The following is a 17,647-nucleotide window of genomic DNA, read 5'->3' on the forward strand; positions in this document are numbered from 1 at the left end:
AGTGGTGAAATGTTGTTCTCTGTATGTAATGGCCCATTTAAGCAGGCCCCACTTAACTTGAAAACCAAAGAACTAGATGGGTTTCAAGTTAAATGGGGTCTTTCTTCAATAGGTCATCACATATAGAGATTTTGCCAAGTTATTTTGTGTATTTAAACAAGTGCGTCGCCTGTGGTACTATTTGTGTGTGAATCCTTGATTTGGCTTCTCTTTAGCCATGTTCTTGGTTCAGGTAGGTCTAATTGTTATCCAGGCTGCCACTATGAGAAAACCCATCTTACTTGGCATTCTTTTGGTTCCTAACACTCTTCGGGGCTAAAATGAATCATCCAAGCAACATGAAATAGGGGCTCACTCAGAAGTCAAGATACCAAGTCATGGAAAGACACATTGGGTAAGTACAGGAGAGTACCTGAAAACAGAATCCTCCGTGGCCCAAGAGGAGTGAGAATTATATTGAAGCATGTGAGATCAGCTCTTATAACAACCAAGATACCATGGGCATCTTAAGGTGAAGAACAGTGTTTCCCAACCACAAAGCAACAGACAGGCAAGCCAAAACTTTTCTCCTTCAGAGACAATGGCTGTACCTCTGCTCCTCTCTTTCCCTCTCCATCCCTCAGGATTCAAGTGGAAAAGTTAGTTTGCCAGTCTGCAGTATAATATGGGTTTGGAAACACTGATCCAGAGTACTTGCAAAGAAATAAATTTAAAAGCAATCAACTTCAGTTTATAATCTCACCAGGCATTGACAAGCTCTTTTACTGTAAAACCTTGATTAACGAGAACTCTCCTCACCAGTGTCCCAACTAACTGAATTGCACCCCCTCAGAACTTCACATTGATGAGAAAACCTCAGTAATACCAAAAAAAAAAAAGAAGACCTCAAGGAATTGATTGTTTTTAATCACTTGCCAAGAGATAACCTGTTATTAGGTCACATTCAGCTCTTTCTCCTATAACATCTCTCCATCTGGATTGACCCTCAAACATTAAAGGCTGCTTCTCTGAGGCAAGAAAGTGGAAACAAGCATTTGTATTCTTATTGAAAATCCCACTCATCCCATATGGATTCCAATTAATCAAGGTTTTACTATGTGTCAAAAAATACAGTAACTTCCTGTCCTACCAATGTGAACTGATGACATTGACAATTTAGCCAAGCTTTTGGTTCATTTGATTTTTACAATGGCTAACCCGATGCCCAAAGTATTTAGCACCTTCTTCCTGGTCTTTTTCTCATGTTATTAGCAGGCCACGGAGAACTTAATTGTATTATTGAAGTGAGCTGCAGAAAGAAAATTGAGCTGGATTGGATACATTGCTCTCCTGAATTCATCATTCATACTCAGCATGGTTAAAAAGGAGCCATGGACTCTATCAAGATGACTCTAAACAATCCACATGATGCCAAGTGCCCAGAAGCTTTCAAATAACCAGATGTTTGATATAATAGAAACAAAAAATCTGCACATATTTGGCTGAATTTTTACTTTTCACCATATGTTTTGGTATTGTGAAGACCCCAAAACTTTAGACCAACTATTTTCTAATTACAACCAACAATCAAGTTCTTTTTTTTCCTCAGTTAGTACTGCTGCAAAGTTTATCAAGTAACTTTATTGCCAGTTCACAATTTCCAGATTATCTGAATTTCAATATGTAAATAGAAAATATTTCAGCAGATCATAAATGTTTCTGACTTCTTTGATCATAGTCCATCTTTCAAATAACTTTTCTTGGTCATTCCTTCAGTCAACCTTTCGATATAAATCAATCCCTTTCTCAACTGTGGATAACAGTGCTGCATTTCCATAATTGTTTATTCCATTTCTGGATTATAGAGGAGCTTGTCTTTATCTTCTTCCTTATTGCTATCTGCTGTTTTCTGAGAGTGAGCACGAGAAGGAGAAAAAAATGAATCTGAGTCCACTTTACCATTACTTAGTGGTGTTGATAAACACAAATCAATGGAGAAAGAGAGAAAAATGGCAGTGAAGTTCATCAATTTGGAGCTCTCTAATTAATAATTTTGGGATAAACTATACAGGGACTGGTCTAGAAGTTAACTTTATATTATTAGGGATGGGGACAAGGGAGGTTTATTAAATAAATGAAGAGTTTAGACTATATTGTCAGTTGAATTTGTCCTTAAGAGAACAAACCCTTTTGCAAACACTAGAAGCACTTATTAGATATAATCATAATCATTGCAAATCTATCTGCTAAAATAGTTCTCACTAGGACCTCCACTAAGGCAATGTCTTATAGTCAGTTTGAATTACAAAATAGACCTAAAGTAATAAAACTGTTGTTCTTCAGACCTATTTTGCAACTCATGACTTGCTTTACTCATTCAGAAAATCTTTCCCCTCTGTTATTCCAAAACAGTAAGGTTTTACTGCATTAGCAAAATGGCTTGAGAATTAGACTTATTTATTGTATTCTATCCCCAGTTAATGTGACAATTGACTGTTGAATGTACTGTCATTTCATACAGAAAGTGAGATCCAGAGATGGTGGTGACTTTGAGAAGGTCACACAGCTAATGCTGTCACAAACGTCTGCTGAATTCCAGGGTCACCTCTTGTGATATTATTGCAGACAGCAATTTATTGCATCTACCTACCCAATGAGCAATGTGAATCTGATTGCATGTGAAATGTTTCCATAAGAATCAGGTTCATTCTCAACAAGCTTGGTTACTAGGCAAATGGCATATTTAAGCCATTCCAGCACTCAGTACTGATTACTAAAAATGACAATAATCACAAAGCCTGACATTTATAAGTGCTTTTACTTTTTCAAAAACACTTTCACACCTATTATCTCTGAAACCAGGAGGAGAAGAAATACCTGTATTACTTATCTCTCAGTCTCTGCTCCTGCAACCTTTAAATAATGATGAATGGGCAATTATGTTAAATTGTTGACTTTGTTCCTCTCAGGCATAAGCTATTATACATTCTGAGCCTATTCTAGAAAAGTTACCCTACTAGCAAAAGAACCAGCAACTTTCCAAACTGCTGTAAATGTGCAAGTACTTAAAATAATGCAACAGATTATTTATTTTATTTTTTCTGAATACAAGAAGTTAAGAATAAGGTCAGTGACTAGGGCAGCCCTTGAACCAGACCCACAGACTAGAACCAAAACACGGCTTAGATTTACCAACTTCTCAAACGTGGGCTAATAAGGCCTAAACAAAGCAGACTTGATCCTTCCTTAATGGACTATAAATATATAGCAAAGATCATGGAAATTAGAGCTGTGATTTGGGAATTTTTAACCTGCAAATCACCCTTTTGTGTTAGTGCTTTATTCCAACATGTGTGCAAAAGCAGTAATTAAGAGCCAGTGGTCATTTCAGCGATAAACGCATATCACCAGGGGTTTGTGACAGACCAAGTGAAAGTCTGTCACTGCAAATCACAGAAGAATGGGGATTTAGCTGGGAATTACCCTATAGGTATATCAGCCTCCTTCCACAGCTATCTGTTGCTTCAAACTCCCACATTCTTCTGGTCCCTCCATCTACTCATATTCATTGCCTTACTCTCAGGAAAGGGTGCCAGTTTGGCTTTCCCATCTAGTTTAACCCTACTAAAGGAAGAAGGATGTATCAAACATGCTATTTGTGACTGGGGTGACAAGTTGTTGTCTTATCCTGCCTCACCCTAGATTTGTACCTGGCTTTAGTTTACCAGGGATTTAAATAGACTCCCAGTGCCATATTTTCCAAGGTTAAAAATAGCACATATTGTGTGCTTTGTGGAACAATAAAGCAGAATGTTTAAATGAGACCATTCTGAACCCATTGAGTGCAATGAGAATTGTACAGTACGTGGATTTCTTAACTTGTAAGGCATATGGGGGAAAGAGGGACAAGGAAGGGCTACACCATTAAACCTCCATTATTTAAATAAATTGTAGGACATCATTAGGACTTACAGAATATTGATATAGAAATGCAGTTAAAATATATAGGAACTAGAAGAAACTAACCAATGTGCATCACCCACATTGGAGAAAAAACTTAGGGACTTTGTTTTAATAGATTTGAAAATTGCCTGCAATTAAAATTAGATGTTTCTTTTCATGTGGGTGCTTTTAAAGTACCTAAAAAAGTTTGTTCTCTTAAGAAATTCAAACATGCTCCTCCTCCCTATCCCTAGCAATGTTCTTTTAATTCCATGCATTTGCTTTTAGCAATTCATCTATGCAAAGACAGTAAAATGTGACACTTTGACACAGCCTATTTTCAAATTCCCTCAGCTTCTTAGTCAGTGATACATAGATGAATAATGTTGTGACCATATTTCCCATATGTATAAATGAGATCTTCAGTTTTGTGTGTATTTCATCTTCTTCCTTTTCTTCCTCTTCCTCTTCTTCTTTGTATGTCTACAATTCTCCTTTACTGTGCCACCATCTCTTAATCACTTCTCTTCCACACCCAGAACAGTCTGACACTCTTGGGCCTTAGGTAGTGGATATGAATCTGCATCTACATTTACCTACATTAAAAGAATGGACCTTTTACTAGTAGGAGCCAATCCTAAAGATAGACATTTTGGACGCCCAAGATTAAGGTGGATCCCAATGACTCTTTATTGACACTGTTATGTGCATAGGCAAGAATCATTACAGCTCGATGGCACTTCCTGGTCTTAGCAGATGTTCCTGTGAATCCCCAAGACTCTGGTTTGGGATCGAGGAGTAGGGTGAGTATATTATGCTCTTCGTTGGTTTGCATGTTTCTGTGCTGGTACTACCTCCTGGAAGTATGAAGAACCTGACAGTTTTATTTCCTGATAGTGATTAAATTTGCTGCTTGAACTTGCTAGGTCTTCCTCCCAAGAACAAATCCTCACGTTCTCTCAAATGGCTGCTCCAAGCAAGGAACTTGTTGCCTTGAGAACTGAACAATTCCAGTGGCTGCCAAAACCATTGATTTTGCCAAATGGTGTTAAAGGATAAATTCTTCCACCGGGAAAAAAAAATGTAATCCAGAAAGAAAAGATTTTTAATTATTCCATTCTGTGAATTTTAAAAATTGACTTTGTGGCCTTAACATGATTTCTGTGATTAGGACATAATTGTTTGCCTTTGGTGATATCATGATAACATGAATGTGTTTCTTATTGACAAATAATGAGCAAATGCCCAACATCAGAACTACAGAAAGAGCAGCAGGAGTGAAAAGCCTGAAGGTAAGAATGCTGTTGCACAATTGCCAAAAGGAAAGACACCGTTGCAGTGGCAAAGATTGAAATTGTATATTTCCATGCCCGTCCTGCCCCTTGAAGACCAAAGTATTTGGTTTCCTTTCATTTGGAGAGGTTATAGAACCATTGTCTGAAAGGTAGGATAGACACGGAAAAGAAACATGAAGATTTGATTTAACTGAAATACATTTTGTTAGGGTGGGAGTTGGGGTTGGTGGAGCAGGGTGGGGGAAATGTCTTTTATGGAGAACAATTGAAATCCATTCTCTTTTGACATTTTAGAGAGCGGTATAGCATTTGGCCCTTGGCACATGAGGCTAATACCCATTGATCAGAGGTGGCAAAAGTGTGGTCCCAGTGCTAGATTAACCGTTTTGCTTAATTTCATCTGGCACTGAAGCAAATATTTCTCAAAATATAGACCTAAGGCAATAGCATACTTTACATATATATATATATATATATATATATATATATACACACACTATATATATGTATATGTACATATATATGCACATACATACACATGCTATATATATACATACATATATATACATATATATATACATATACATAGTAAGACTGCTAATATATCCTGTCTAGCATCACTGCTGGAAATGTAAATGTGATGTGTGGATGCTAGAATGTGTGCTAGAAGAGGGTGGTGTGTACCTTGGCATGGCAACCAGTAGCTGGCTTTCAGATACGATATATAGACACCATTTGTTGTAATCTATGTTTGAGTATAAACTAAGATTGATTATTTTTCTATGATTCCTGAAAAAAATGGCTATTAGAGAAAAAAAGAGGATGATGGCACCCATTGGACTGAACTATCAATGCATATTTTGCCTAGAATCAGGGAAATAAGCTAGATGTCTTCAGAAACACTCATCATTTGAGTTCCTTGTAAACTCAAATGATGCTTGCATATAACATCAGAAGTTAAAATCTGTGGTCTAATGACCTACATGTCTTCAGAAACATTCATCATCTGAGTTTCTGTCTTGGTGCCATTGGAAGGAACTATTCTTAAGAAAATATGCTTATGCATAATAAAACCCAACCAAAGTTGATAATTTGAATATTTAATGTATATTAAAATAGAATTTTCAAGTGAATCATACTAATTATATACTTGGGAAAATATCTGTGGACATATTTTAACCAAAACTCCAGCTTAGTATCTTCACTGGACCCCTTGTCTTTGTCAGGGACAAATTGGTAAGAAGTCTTCCCAGACAAATTAATGATGTGATGTGAAATAGTCTACAACTGATAATGGTTTTGGATTCCTATTCTAGAAGAGGAAGTTGAACAGAGGTCTAATTTGGCAAAAAAAAAAAAAAAAATCCTTCAGAGAAATTCATAGTGTGTGGAATCAAAGTTCTATTTCTTTGAATTTGAGAGGTTATCATTTGGAAATGCCTCTGGCTTCACCTACATGTCTCAAAAGTTGCTTCTGGGAATGCTGTGTTAGCCCAAATGCTCTTCAATAGGTTTCCATCACTAGCATTGTTAGGCCCTTAGTAAAATGACTCACAGCTTTCAACTCCTAATGTTATATGCATGCATTATTGAATTTGCTCTTTGCACTTATATTAAATTATGATCCCATTAGCAAGGAGTTAAATAGGTTTGAGCTACATTTGTGAACTACATGGTTATAAATACTCTCTCAGCAGTGACTTTTAGCAGCCTAGCACTACATAACTCTGCAAATCATTGTAACTGCCCCTGTGGAATTAGGGTTACTTGGGTGGCCAGAGTCTAGTAATGCCAGTAGTCATGTGTGCACATGATCCCAGGTTGTGGAGAAAGTTCAGGGTGATCCAAGAGTAGAAAGATTGAAATGACTTAAACCTTCATTCTCTTGAAATCCTGCATGAAGGAAACCCTGTGTAAAGACATGGGTAGAGATTTCTTAAAAGGGTTCCAGACACTTTTGAACTGTCATAGCCTCTAACAGCTGCTATATAGAGAAATAAATCCCTTCACTACCCATACCCAAGTTAACCTACAAAAGAGAATTAGTAAATCCTATTATTCAGCAATGATTCTTCTTTTGCTTGATCATCAAGTGGCTGCAACTACATAAAACAAGACCAACCTAGGCAGGGATGTCTATGCCTGCCCACACATGCCTGTATATCCTGAATAATACTAGGACTTCTCCATGAAAGATAAGTTATTAAGAACGATGACTTGTCACTAGTGATTAAGAAAGGCAGCTTGTCATCATGAAATCCTGAAATATCTTCTGGAAGAAAAAAAAGGTCAGAAAAAGTGAGGATGACCATTCTTCCACCACTGATATTTCTGAAGTCAAAACCCTACATACCAAGAAGCAAGCATTAGTAAGTAGAGCTTCAGATAAGGGGTATATGGGGGAAGGGATTCCCACTCAGGCTGTGATCAGTTTCCATTTTCATCATCCAGATACTGTGTTGTCAGAGCAAGCTTCTATTTAAGGGTGCAAATGTACTATTCATGCTCATATATTTCTTCTACTTCTCTGTGATCGTATCTTTATAACTTACATACTTACACATGTATGTCTCCCTCCAGAGGGTATCATTGAAATCTTCCATATCATTAATTGGGCATTTGCTCTAAAGTATCCCTGCTCAGAAAGGAAACTGAGGCCATTTAGAGTAGAATATATCCCACAGTCTCTCAAGTGGATAAATCCTACTATACCTGGGTTCCTATATTTTTCAGTTTCAGAGCCATATCTATCGTATAACTTCCTCTCTCAACCCTTCCAGAATCACCAGATTATTTGGAGAAATCAACTTGGTAATTATTCACAAGACCCAGTTTTCTTCCTTTCCACCCCCAGTTCAACACTCTCACATCATCCCGTCAGAGTTTCTTTGTCCACAATAAGGAATTCAACATGACTCCAAGCTACTTTATTTACTACCTTCAAGTATTTTCTGAAATCAAAATTTCAAAATAAATTGGGCAGTTCCTTGGAAATATCTCAAAAGTCTTATTTACTTTTTAAATAAATAACATATTTCACAGAAAAAAACAACAATGATGTTCTTATCCTAAAGCTGTCTCCATATGTAAGGTTTATCATCACTAAAATAACACTGATTCTTTGCAGTGGCTGGTTGCTACATCCCAGCAACTGAGCCTGGAATCTAGACAACCAACATCTGGGGTGGCTTGATGCCTTGGGATGTGAGCACAATCCTCTGCAGCTGAGTTATTGCCAGGTGTGAGTGACAGAGATAAGCAGAAAGTTATATCATCCAATAATCTTTTCTTCAAAAATAGAACTCCTTATCAAAGCATTATGAATTACAGTGTTGCCCCTACATATAAAAAATAAATAAATAGATCACACTCCCATGACTCTTCTCCACTCAGGAATCAACATCCTGACACAAGCTAGCATTACTTTCATATACTTCTAAATGACTATGTAATTCACATTTGCTTGTGCCCGCTCCATCTGATTAGTAATGATTTATATGACTTACATGCCATAAAACATTTTTTCTTAGGGGAACTTAATATTCTTTCTCCAACATCTAACATTTTTTTAAACAAAATACAATGCAGAGTTGTAGTTTGTAAACAGTCACTCATTTTCCACTTTTTAGGAAGTTTTTTTTTTTAATTTATTTCTACAGAGTATGTTGCTCAAACTTAAAGATGTGAGATTCTCATGGTGGAATTTCATATATCGATGAGGAGAACATTTTTGGGCAAAGTGACATTCCCAGACCCCCTGAAATGATATCATAAAGCCCTGCTACTTTCTCCCCTAAGGTTGTTGACCTGTGTCTTTGTCTTAGGAGGGCTGTACTCAGCAAAGTTCATAGCAAGTCCTTCAGAGGGAGAATGCTTGACTAATTTCCATGATAGGAATCTGACCTACTTTGTTTAATTCTTTCTGTTCTCTATTGAGGTGAATACAATAAATATTTCTGAATTATAATTCTCTCAGGTACCAGTTAAGGGCCTGCAGTAATTGCTTGAAACATTACCCTAGAGACACATTGCTGCATCACAGTAAAAGGCCCCAGTTGCAAAATATGCCCTTGTGAGGTTGATAGTTATTTGGAGAATGGTGGTCCCTGAAGGAAAAAAATCATTAGGAACATTCAGAAAAGCAAAAATAAGGAGGGCTGTTACTACCCTTTTGTGTGTTCCATTGGTGAATGCACAGTACCGAGTTCAGTGTATACTAATTTGCATTGTGGCCTGCCCCATAATTTGCTGTAGAGGCTTGAGCAGATTGATTAATCTATTTGTGTCTCAGTTTCTTTACATACAAAGGGGGGACCAAAAATCTGCCTTCTTGGCATGATTATTAAACTTGACTATAATAATTATATGATAACTATGAGAAGTTACCAGATTGAAAAATAAAAAGCTAAAAGAGAGCTATCAATTTAACAGATATTTATTGAGAAAAACATCCTAAATGAGGATATAGATGCATAAGCCATGATCTCTGCCCTTGAGAAGTACATGGTATAGAGAGACTCACAATATATGGACATAAATAATGAGGCAAGGTAAAGAATGATGGAAGGAAGAGAAAATATTGGAGTGAGAGACAAAAATGGCTTTCTGGAGAAAATGACATTTTAAATGACCAAGTGTCCACCAAACTCCCTCTTCTTCAAAATATCAATGTGTGTGTGTGTGTGTGTGTGTGTGTGTGTGCGCGCGCACATGCATGTGAATTGGGGAAAGGATGTCAGTACATTGGGTTGATTTGGGTTGGACTAGGTAATGCAATCCAGTAAGATACAGTAAGAGAGAAAACAATGTAGATAAAAGCAGTTTTTCTGTACCTTCTTGGAAATTTAGTCTATCCCACAGTAACATGGAGTTCTAGGAGATTTGCCTTTTAAAGTACTTTCTTTTCTTGGCAGCTATCCTAACCTTGTTAAGTGGTATTATCTGTGATTTCTGATTACAGCTTTTATGCTCCTTAGCTGTGTTGCTGCTTGAAATGTTTGTTTTTCTCCCTCATTTTTATTTAGAAGTTCCTAAATGCACATTGGCTCCCTGCCAGATTTCATAAACCCTGTGATTTTTTCAATCAAAGACTAAACTTCTTAGGGTGTATCATTTGTCAGCATTCTCTCACATCCTGGGGTATCTCAGAGGAAATCTGGATGATTTAAGGCCAGGTTTCTCGGCCCCAGCATTAATGGCATTTGGGGACCTGATAATTCTTTGTTGTGGGTGCTATCCTGTGCATTATAGGATGTTTAACCACATCCCTGGCCTCTACTCACTGGATGCCTATAGCATTCCCCCACCCAGTTATGACAACAACAACAAAACAACAACAACAACAAAAAAACTCCAGATAATGCCAAATGTCCTCTGAAGAACAGAAAAACTCCTAGGTAAAAACCATTGCTCTAAGGCAACCTCCATTGTAACTGTGGAGACCATGGGAGTAGACAGAAGCTACTAGCCATTCTGTGAAAGACACTGGATGACCTAAGGTAGGAATAGGTCATTTGTCAGAAGTAGGATGGTATTTTACTAACATGCTAAGCCTGAATTTTAGTAAGACTATATAGTGGGCATCCTAGAATAGACCCCTGCACAGGAAAAGAGCCTGTGCTTCTCCAAAACTAGTACTTCTTAAACTTATTGTCCCAGGATCCCTTATATTCTTAAAAATTATTAGAAGCCCAAAAAGTTTTTTTTTTTAGTGCTAGAGATAGAACCCAAAGATTTGAACATGCTAGGCAAGTACTCTACCACTAAGCTATCTTCCCAGTCCCCCCAAAAGAGTTTTGCTTATGTGTGTTTTATCATTAATATTTACACATCAAAAATTAACACTGAAGAATTTTTAGAGAATGTACTCATTGATTCATTTAAAAATAATAAATCCAATATATGTTAGCATAAATAATATACTTTTATGAAACAATTCTATTTTTCCAGTCAAAAACAGTAAGGAGAGTGGTACTATCCTATACTTTTACAAATTTCTTTATTATCTGGCTCAATATAAAAGAATGGGATCCTAATTTATTTTTCTTTACTCAATCTGCTGTGATTTTAAACATCATGTGGCTTCCAAGAAATTCCACTGTATGATATGAAAGCATAATAGTGAGAAGGGCAAACAATGTCTTAGTAGTATTGTAAAAAGTTTTGACTTCACAAGCCCTCTGAGGAAAGGATCCCCCAAAGGACCCTGGGGATCCCCCCAGGGGACCCTGGATCCCATTTTGGGAACCACTGCTCTAAACCAACATGCTATACATTTAATAATCTAGCTCACTTAATGGTTGACAAATGTCTTTAAAAACTAGGATTTTTATAGAGAGTAAAACCTCTCCATTGGACTACAGTGTGAGTACCTTTTATCAGGACTTCAACTGCTCTGTTCCTAACACCAAATAGAGCAGCAGTTCTGAAGAAATTAAATGAAGTTAATTCAACAACATAGGAGTTTAAAGGAGGACAGAGCCTGTTAAGGGCTTAGTCAGAGTGCAGTGAGAGGACACTGTGCCCTAGGTAATTAAAAAAAAAAAAAAAGAGGAAACAGGAAAAAAAAAAAACAGAAAGGAGGAAGAAGGGGGGGAAGTGCCAAGGAGTCATATTGGCCAAATTATATTATTATACAACTCCCACCATTGTGTTTAATGTGCCAAAAAAAAGTGAAAAAAAATAAATAGGAAAATAAATAAAATACACACACAGGAAAAGAAAAAAATCCATTAAAAAACAGAAACAAAAAAAAAACACACTTTTTCTTGTGGTCCTAGTAGAGCTCAGGTCCCCTCTGTCACTGGAAAACATTCCCCTGCATCCTGAGCCAACTTTCACATTGCTGAGTCTCATGTCATTCGTTGGCTTTAAGGCACAGCATTAGGGGAGAAGTGGTAGTGATGAGATAATAAGTAATTAGTGAAGGAAGATAGAGAAGGGGGTCAGATGGTCAGGAGTAGAGAAGAAGGCACTACAACACTGATCTAAGGGTCATAGATGGCTTGTCTGTCCTTTAAAACTTAAGACTTAATTTTCACTGCCAATAATCTGTGAAAGAGGCTCAAAGTTTTGAATACCTTTTATTGCTTTGTATTCCAAGTAACTCTGGTTAGATTTGAGGAACCCAGGATGTTGAGCATTGATTGAAGGAACTTGTGTAAAGATATAAAAGGACCCCAATTTCCTTGTGAGATACCAAATGCAGATACTCTTACTGCCAGGCCCTGCATTAACTAAGAAAGTATCACCTCCCTGCCACCAAAGGTTTATAGTTTTTCGAATCTCAAGTACTCTGAAATTGCATATTACTTTAAAATAATGATACATGTCTTAGAATATCTCAAGATGAGATGCCCCCTCTGCTCTCAACAGCAAATGGGGAAGAAAGGAAATAGGTTTTGGAACTTGGTATAATAGAGGCCAGATGTTTGTGCCTGTAGGCAGTCTTGTCAGTAAATGGATATGTTTATGGGCCCAACTTATCCAAAATAAGCTAAGACACTTTAATGCATGTTCAGGGTTACATAAATTTTGTCTGATTTTCTTCTTTTAAGCTAATTGACATTCAGACCAACAAGTACTAGTATTGTCAATATTGTTCACATTAATCTGAACCCACTATAGTCTCATCATAGAATTATGCTATACTCCCTATGTAATACATTTTTGCCCAAGTTATTAGAGATTTTTCATTTAAAATTCAATAGCTCACAGGACACAGTGGTGCACATCTATAATCCCAGCAGCTTGGGAGGCTGAGGCAAGAGGATTGTGAGTGCAAGATCAGCCTCAGCAACTTAGCAAGGCCCTTAGCAACTCAGCCCAAGGTCCTGTCTCAAAATAAATTATAAAAAAGGACTGGGGATGTGGCTCAGTGGTTAAGCACCTCTGGGTTCAATCCCTGGTACAAAAAAAAAAAAATCAATAGCTCTAAGAAGAAGACAGGGTAAAGGTCGTTATTCCTTATTTTACAGCTGAAAAAAAAAAATCTCTGAAAGAGAAAAATCTTTCTCTCAGGACCTATTGGGTTTTACGTATTTGCCCTGTGGCTCCCAATACAGTCCTTATACTTTAAGTAGTGAAGGACTGAGGAGCATTTTCCTGGTCTCCTGGTCCTATGTTAACTTCTCAGATGAGGGAGTCTTCTTATAGTAGGAACTATTCCTCTACAGTGCTACCAATAGGGGCATAGTCAGTTTGCCATTTTACATCATGCCATATTAATATTCCATCTTAAAACAATCTGGCCCACTGTCTGGTGATCTGTGTTGACCACAGTCATATGATCATAACAGATAGGCAGGCAGCAAATACTACAGAAACAGTCCATAGGCCAATTCTTACATCATCAAAAATAATTCTCTTATGCAAAACTCAGAAGTCCATATCACACCTTTTAATACTAAGACCAATGTGTGCCTAAATTAGAATACATGTTTGTGAAATAAGGACATGTATGTAGTACAGTTCTTTCTGGGATCATTGCACTGGACGACAGATTTGTGTAACAAGAAACACAACAAGGCACATTATTTATGTAGGGTCTATCTTCTATTCAGATTCATCCATTTGTCTCAGTTCACAATATGGAAATGCTTCCCTTTCTGGCCCCATCTCCTCTTCCAATCCTCCCATAAAACTTGCTTTCTGTCTGGAAGTACAACAAGACACCCGGTTAGATCAAACCTAACATGCCTCCGTCACAAAGCTACTGCAAGCTGCCACTGACTATTGTCACTTGAGGGGAGACCCTCCTCACCACACACAGCCTATCTGAGGAGTGCCTTTTTTTCTATCCTCATTATTTAACAGTGTGTGCCGATTACTCAAAGCGATATGGGCAGGCCCTGGTAAATATAGCGTTGCTGTAGTGTTAACTTTTTATAAGGTAATGCTCAGGTTGCCTGCAGTGTCTAAAATTACTCTGTGGCCAGGGCCCCCTGCTTTATCGCTTTCTATAGTTTTAAAGTAGTTTGAAGCTTGAATAACATAAAATAACATAATATAATGTTATTTATGTTATTTCCCACGTGAAGAACGCCTGTAAACCTTGCAGTATTGAAACTCAGTGAACAAGGCATCTTAGACAAGCTGAAAAACAAATGGTGGTACGATAAGGGGGAATGTGGAGCCAAGGACTCCGGGAGTAAGGTCAGTCGCTGAAGGTCTTTTTGTACTGATTAGCAATCACATTTTGACCCACTGTTTATTTTCTATCCCAAAACAGCTTTCCTTCCCAACACACACTCCCTGACACAGTGGGACCCCTTTATAACACCAGCACTAAAGGAATAAGGCAAACTCCAGCCTCAGAGACCTTCCACATAAAATCAATTGTTGACTCTATAGAGCTGTTGTTATGATTAGGGAACTTGATCTGGCCCACTGTGTTTCCAAAGCTATAAAATAATGAGCTGTGTTATAAGGGGGTTTTACTGTATTTCACATTTTGAGAATTCAAAGATAAAACAAAAAAAAGATCCAGTTGTGACAGTACTTTTTCTTAACCTCTTATAGTTCCAGAGACTTTGTAGTTGTAAATACCTTTGGTTATTAATATATTACATCTGTCCCATATGAACAAATAACAGACTGGTCTCTGTAAACAGAATGATTAGCTCCCTCCCAGCTGCTGTTGTATTGAATTCAGCATCTATTTGGATCTTGAATCTCATTAAGTCTGTCACACTTCTCTCTTCCAAAGGTGTCATTTGAATCTGTACGTAATACTTTTAAAATTTAGTCGCATGCTCCTGAAGGGTATACATTGTCAGGATAACATCACATTGATAAGCATGAAACACTCTTCCCCACCTCCTTCCTGCCCCCCTTCGCTCCCCTAAGAAAGTTCTTTTTTAGTTTCAGTTTTTGCCTTTTCCTTTTTTCAAACTAATATTGTGGTATCAGTTAATTCATTTCATGAAATGCCACTCATTTTCCCTGTGCAGTGAACCATTTTGCTACTGGTTTTCTATGTCCCACATTAGGGAATTCTGCAACTGTTGTGAAACTTATACACATGGAACTTAAAACTGTTCTTGTTGTCACAGCTTACATGGTTTATGTTAACAGACCTTTCCCCTACTTTAAATGACATATACATATATGAATATGATAGCAGAGGGAGGGGTACCAGAAACTAGTCCATTTCCTAATGGACTGTGAAACATGCTTGCAGATAGCCTCACCAGTCTCCTTAAGGAGATGACCTGTTGTTTTATAAGTAATAGCAATTCTTACTACCCACCTAGCTGCCATACATCCTAGAAGAGTATCTATTTGCAAGGTTGTTGTGGACATGAGGCACCCCCACATCCCCTCCCTGAATGTGATTCAATTTCACGTATCAGAAGGAAAAGACCATATTGTCTTTACATTTACTTATTTAAATATACCAGAACTAGCTGAACCATAGTATTGAGGGTCAGCAATGGCCATCATCTGCTAGTGGTATCATCATTTAAATAAGATGCTCAAATTCACTGATGTAATGATTTAGATATTGCATTCAATTACATTCAGCAGCAAAATGGTTACATTCCCTCTAAAAAGACTACAAAATGCTATTTTATTTTATTTTTTTTTCAAAGAAAGACTCCTGGCCCTTGGTGTGTCCTACCTCAAGGTAGGGCTCAAGACACCAACTTTTTCTTTCCATTATTTAGTAGTTCAGTTTTTGCTTTTTCATAGAGTTAGACAGCTTAGTCAGATTTGCAGTTTGACCTGAAAGTCACTGACCGGCTTCCTCAATTTTTCCCCCATGTTAAATAGAAAGCAGATAAGTGTAGTATTTAAAAAAAAAAATACTATCTATGTTCCCTGGAGTAAAAGTTTAAAAATGAGCTCAATTTAAATAAAATCATCAGCCCCCTGGAAAGCTTTCTGATTCGTATAGAGCCAATCCAGGACCCAGTGGGTCCTCCTGACACTTCCCTTAAACTTCCAGGAATATCACATGGAGCCAATTCTTTGTGCTGTGTCATTGTCCCCGCAGCACAAAGACTTGCTGCCCTAATTTTGACTAGGATGACAACTCAGCAACCAATTCCCAAGAGGAGCAATTTCTCAGTCACTGGGGGAAAGAGGATGTTTAACCCTTTTTAAACAAACCCTCATGAAGTAACTTCCCTGACAAGAATATCAGGTACCACTAATATTCTCCCCTGGTATCTTAAAGACTAGCTATTGACAAAGTTTGTCACAGGGAGAACGAGGGAGAAAGGGGTGTTGCGGGGCAGAGAGGGGAAAGAGTGCTTCAAGTTCCCAAATGAAAAGAATGTTACATATGTAGAGATTATGTCACAGCTCAACTCTGGAAAATGGTGTTTATTGAAGCCATCAGAGGAATAAATTATGCTTGTGTTTACTCTTTTGCTCCCATGGCCAAGTGTTGTCTATAGTTGTTGAGCACCATTTTGAGGTACTAAGGGACTAAGGAATGAAAATAAAAAGATATTTAGGTGAGGCTCAAAATGGTAAACAGAAGCACAATCTACCATCTTGCTGGTTATTGTGAAACATTAGCCAGTTGCCAGAGTTGAGTCATTACACTTACATCAATGTTTAGTTATTTGACAATTTAGAAATATCCTATGCTGTTGTAATGTATGATAATGTCCCATTGCCTTCGCTTTCCCCAAGAACTAATCGCGTTGTTCATTTCTCTTAGGACAAGACCAGCGCTCTGAGCCTGAGCAATGTGGCAGGCGTTTTCTATATACTTGTCGGAGGTCTGGGGCTGGCCATGATGGTGGCTTTGATAGAATTCTGTTACAAATCTCGGGCAGAGTCCAAACGCATGAAACTCACAAAGAACACCCAAAACTTTAAGCCTGCTCCTGCCACCAACACTCAGAATTACGCTACATACAGAGAAGGCTACAACGTGTATGGAACAGAAAGTGTTAAGATATAGGGGTACGGTTAAGGTCTAGTAAATTAATTGGCTTTCCATTACTGTATGTGAAACCTTTATTTTATTTTTTTTCATTGTTTTTTACTTTGGTTTATTGTTTCAAGCTGTGTCTTCTTTGCAACCATTATATTTCTTTGAAAACTGTGCTTTCTTGTCAGGCAGTGGTGCTTTTCTGATAGCATAGTTATAATTAAAGTACAATCTGTGACCAAAAAGGAAAAACATTCTCTAGAGCCATACTGTTCAATAGAATCATATGTAAGCCACATATATGAACCACATGTATAATTTTTAAATTTTCTAAAAGGAATATTTTAAAAAGTAAAACAAGTACAGCTAATTCCATTTGGGCCAATACATCTGAAATATTATCATTTTAATATGCTTATTAAACAATAACATTAAAAATAAATGAGATTTTACATTTTTATTCATATTAATCTGGAAGATCTTGGGCATATTTTATACTCAGAGTATATCTCAACTCATACTAGTCATACATCAAATGTTCTAT

The 17,647-nt window shown here is 37.4% G+C and overlaps 1 protein-coding gene across 2 annotated transcripts in view; it reads left to right on the forward strand.

Moving 5' to 3' along the window:
• The window catches only part of Gria3 (glutamate ionotropic receptor AMPA type subunit 3), a 266,322-nt gene extending 249,189 nt beyond the window's left edge, over positions 1 to 17,133 (forward strand). The window contains exons 14-15 of one of the 2 annotated variants that reach the window (XM_077107715.1): positions 14,255 to 14,369; positions 16,888 to 17,133. In XM_077107715.1, coding sequence (XP_076963830.1) covers positions 14,255 to 14,369; positions 16,888 to 17,133 — 361 coding nt within the window. The remainder of the gene's footprint in view (positions 1 to 14,254; positions 14,370 to 16,887) is intronic. The other variant, XM_077107716.1, reaches the window with a different exon arrangement.
• The last annotated feature ends 514 nt before the right edge of the window (positions 17,134 to 17,647 follow it).

This window comes from Callospermophilus lateralis, chromosome X (genome assembly GCF_048772815.1).
Source record: "Callospermophilus lateralis isolate mCalLat2 chromosome X, mCalLat2.hap1, whole genome shotgun sequence".
In the NCBI taxonomy this organism is placed as follows: domain Eukaryota; kingdom Metazoa; phylum Chordata; class Mammalia; order Rodentia; family Sciuridae; genus Callospermophilus; species Callospermophilus lateralis.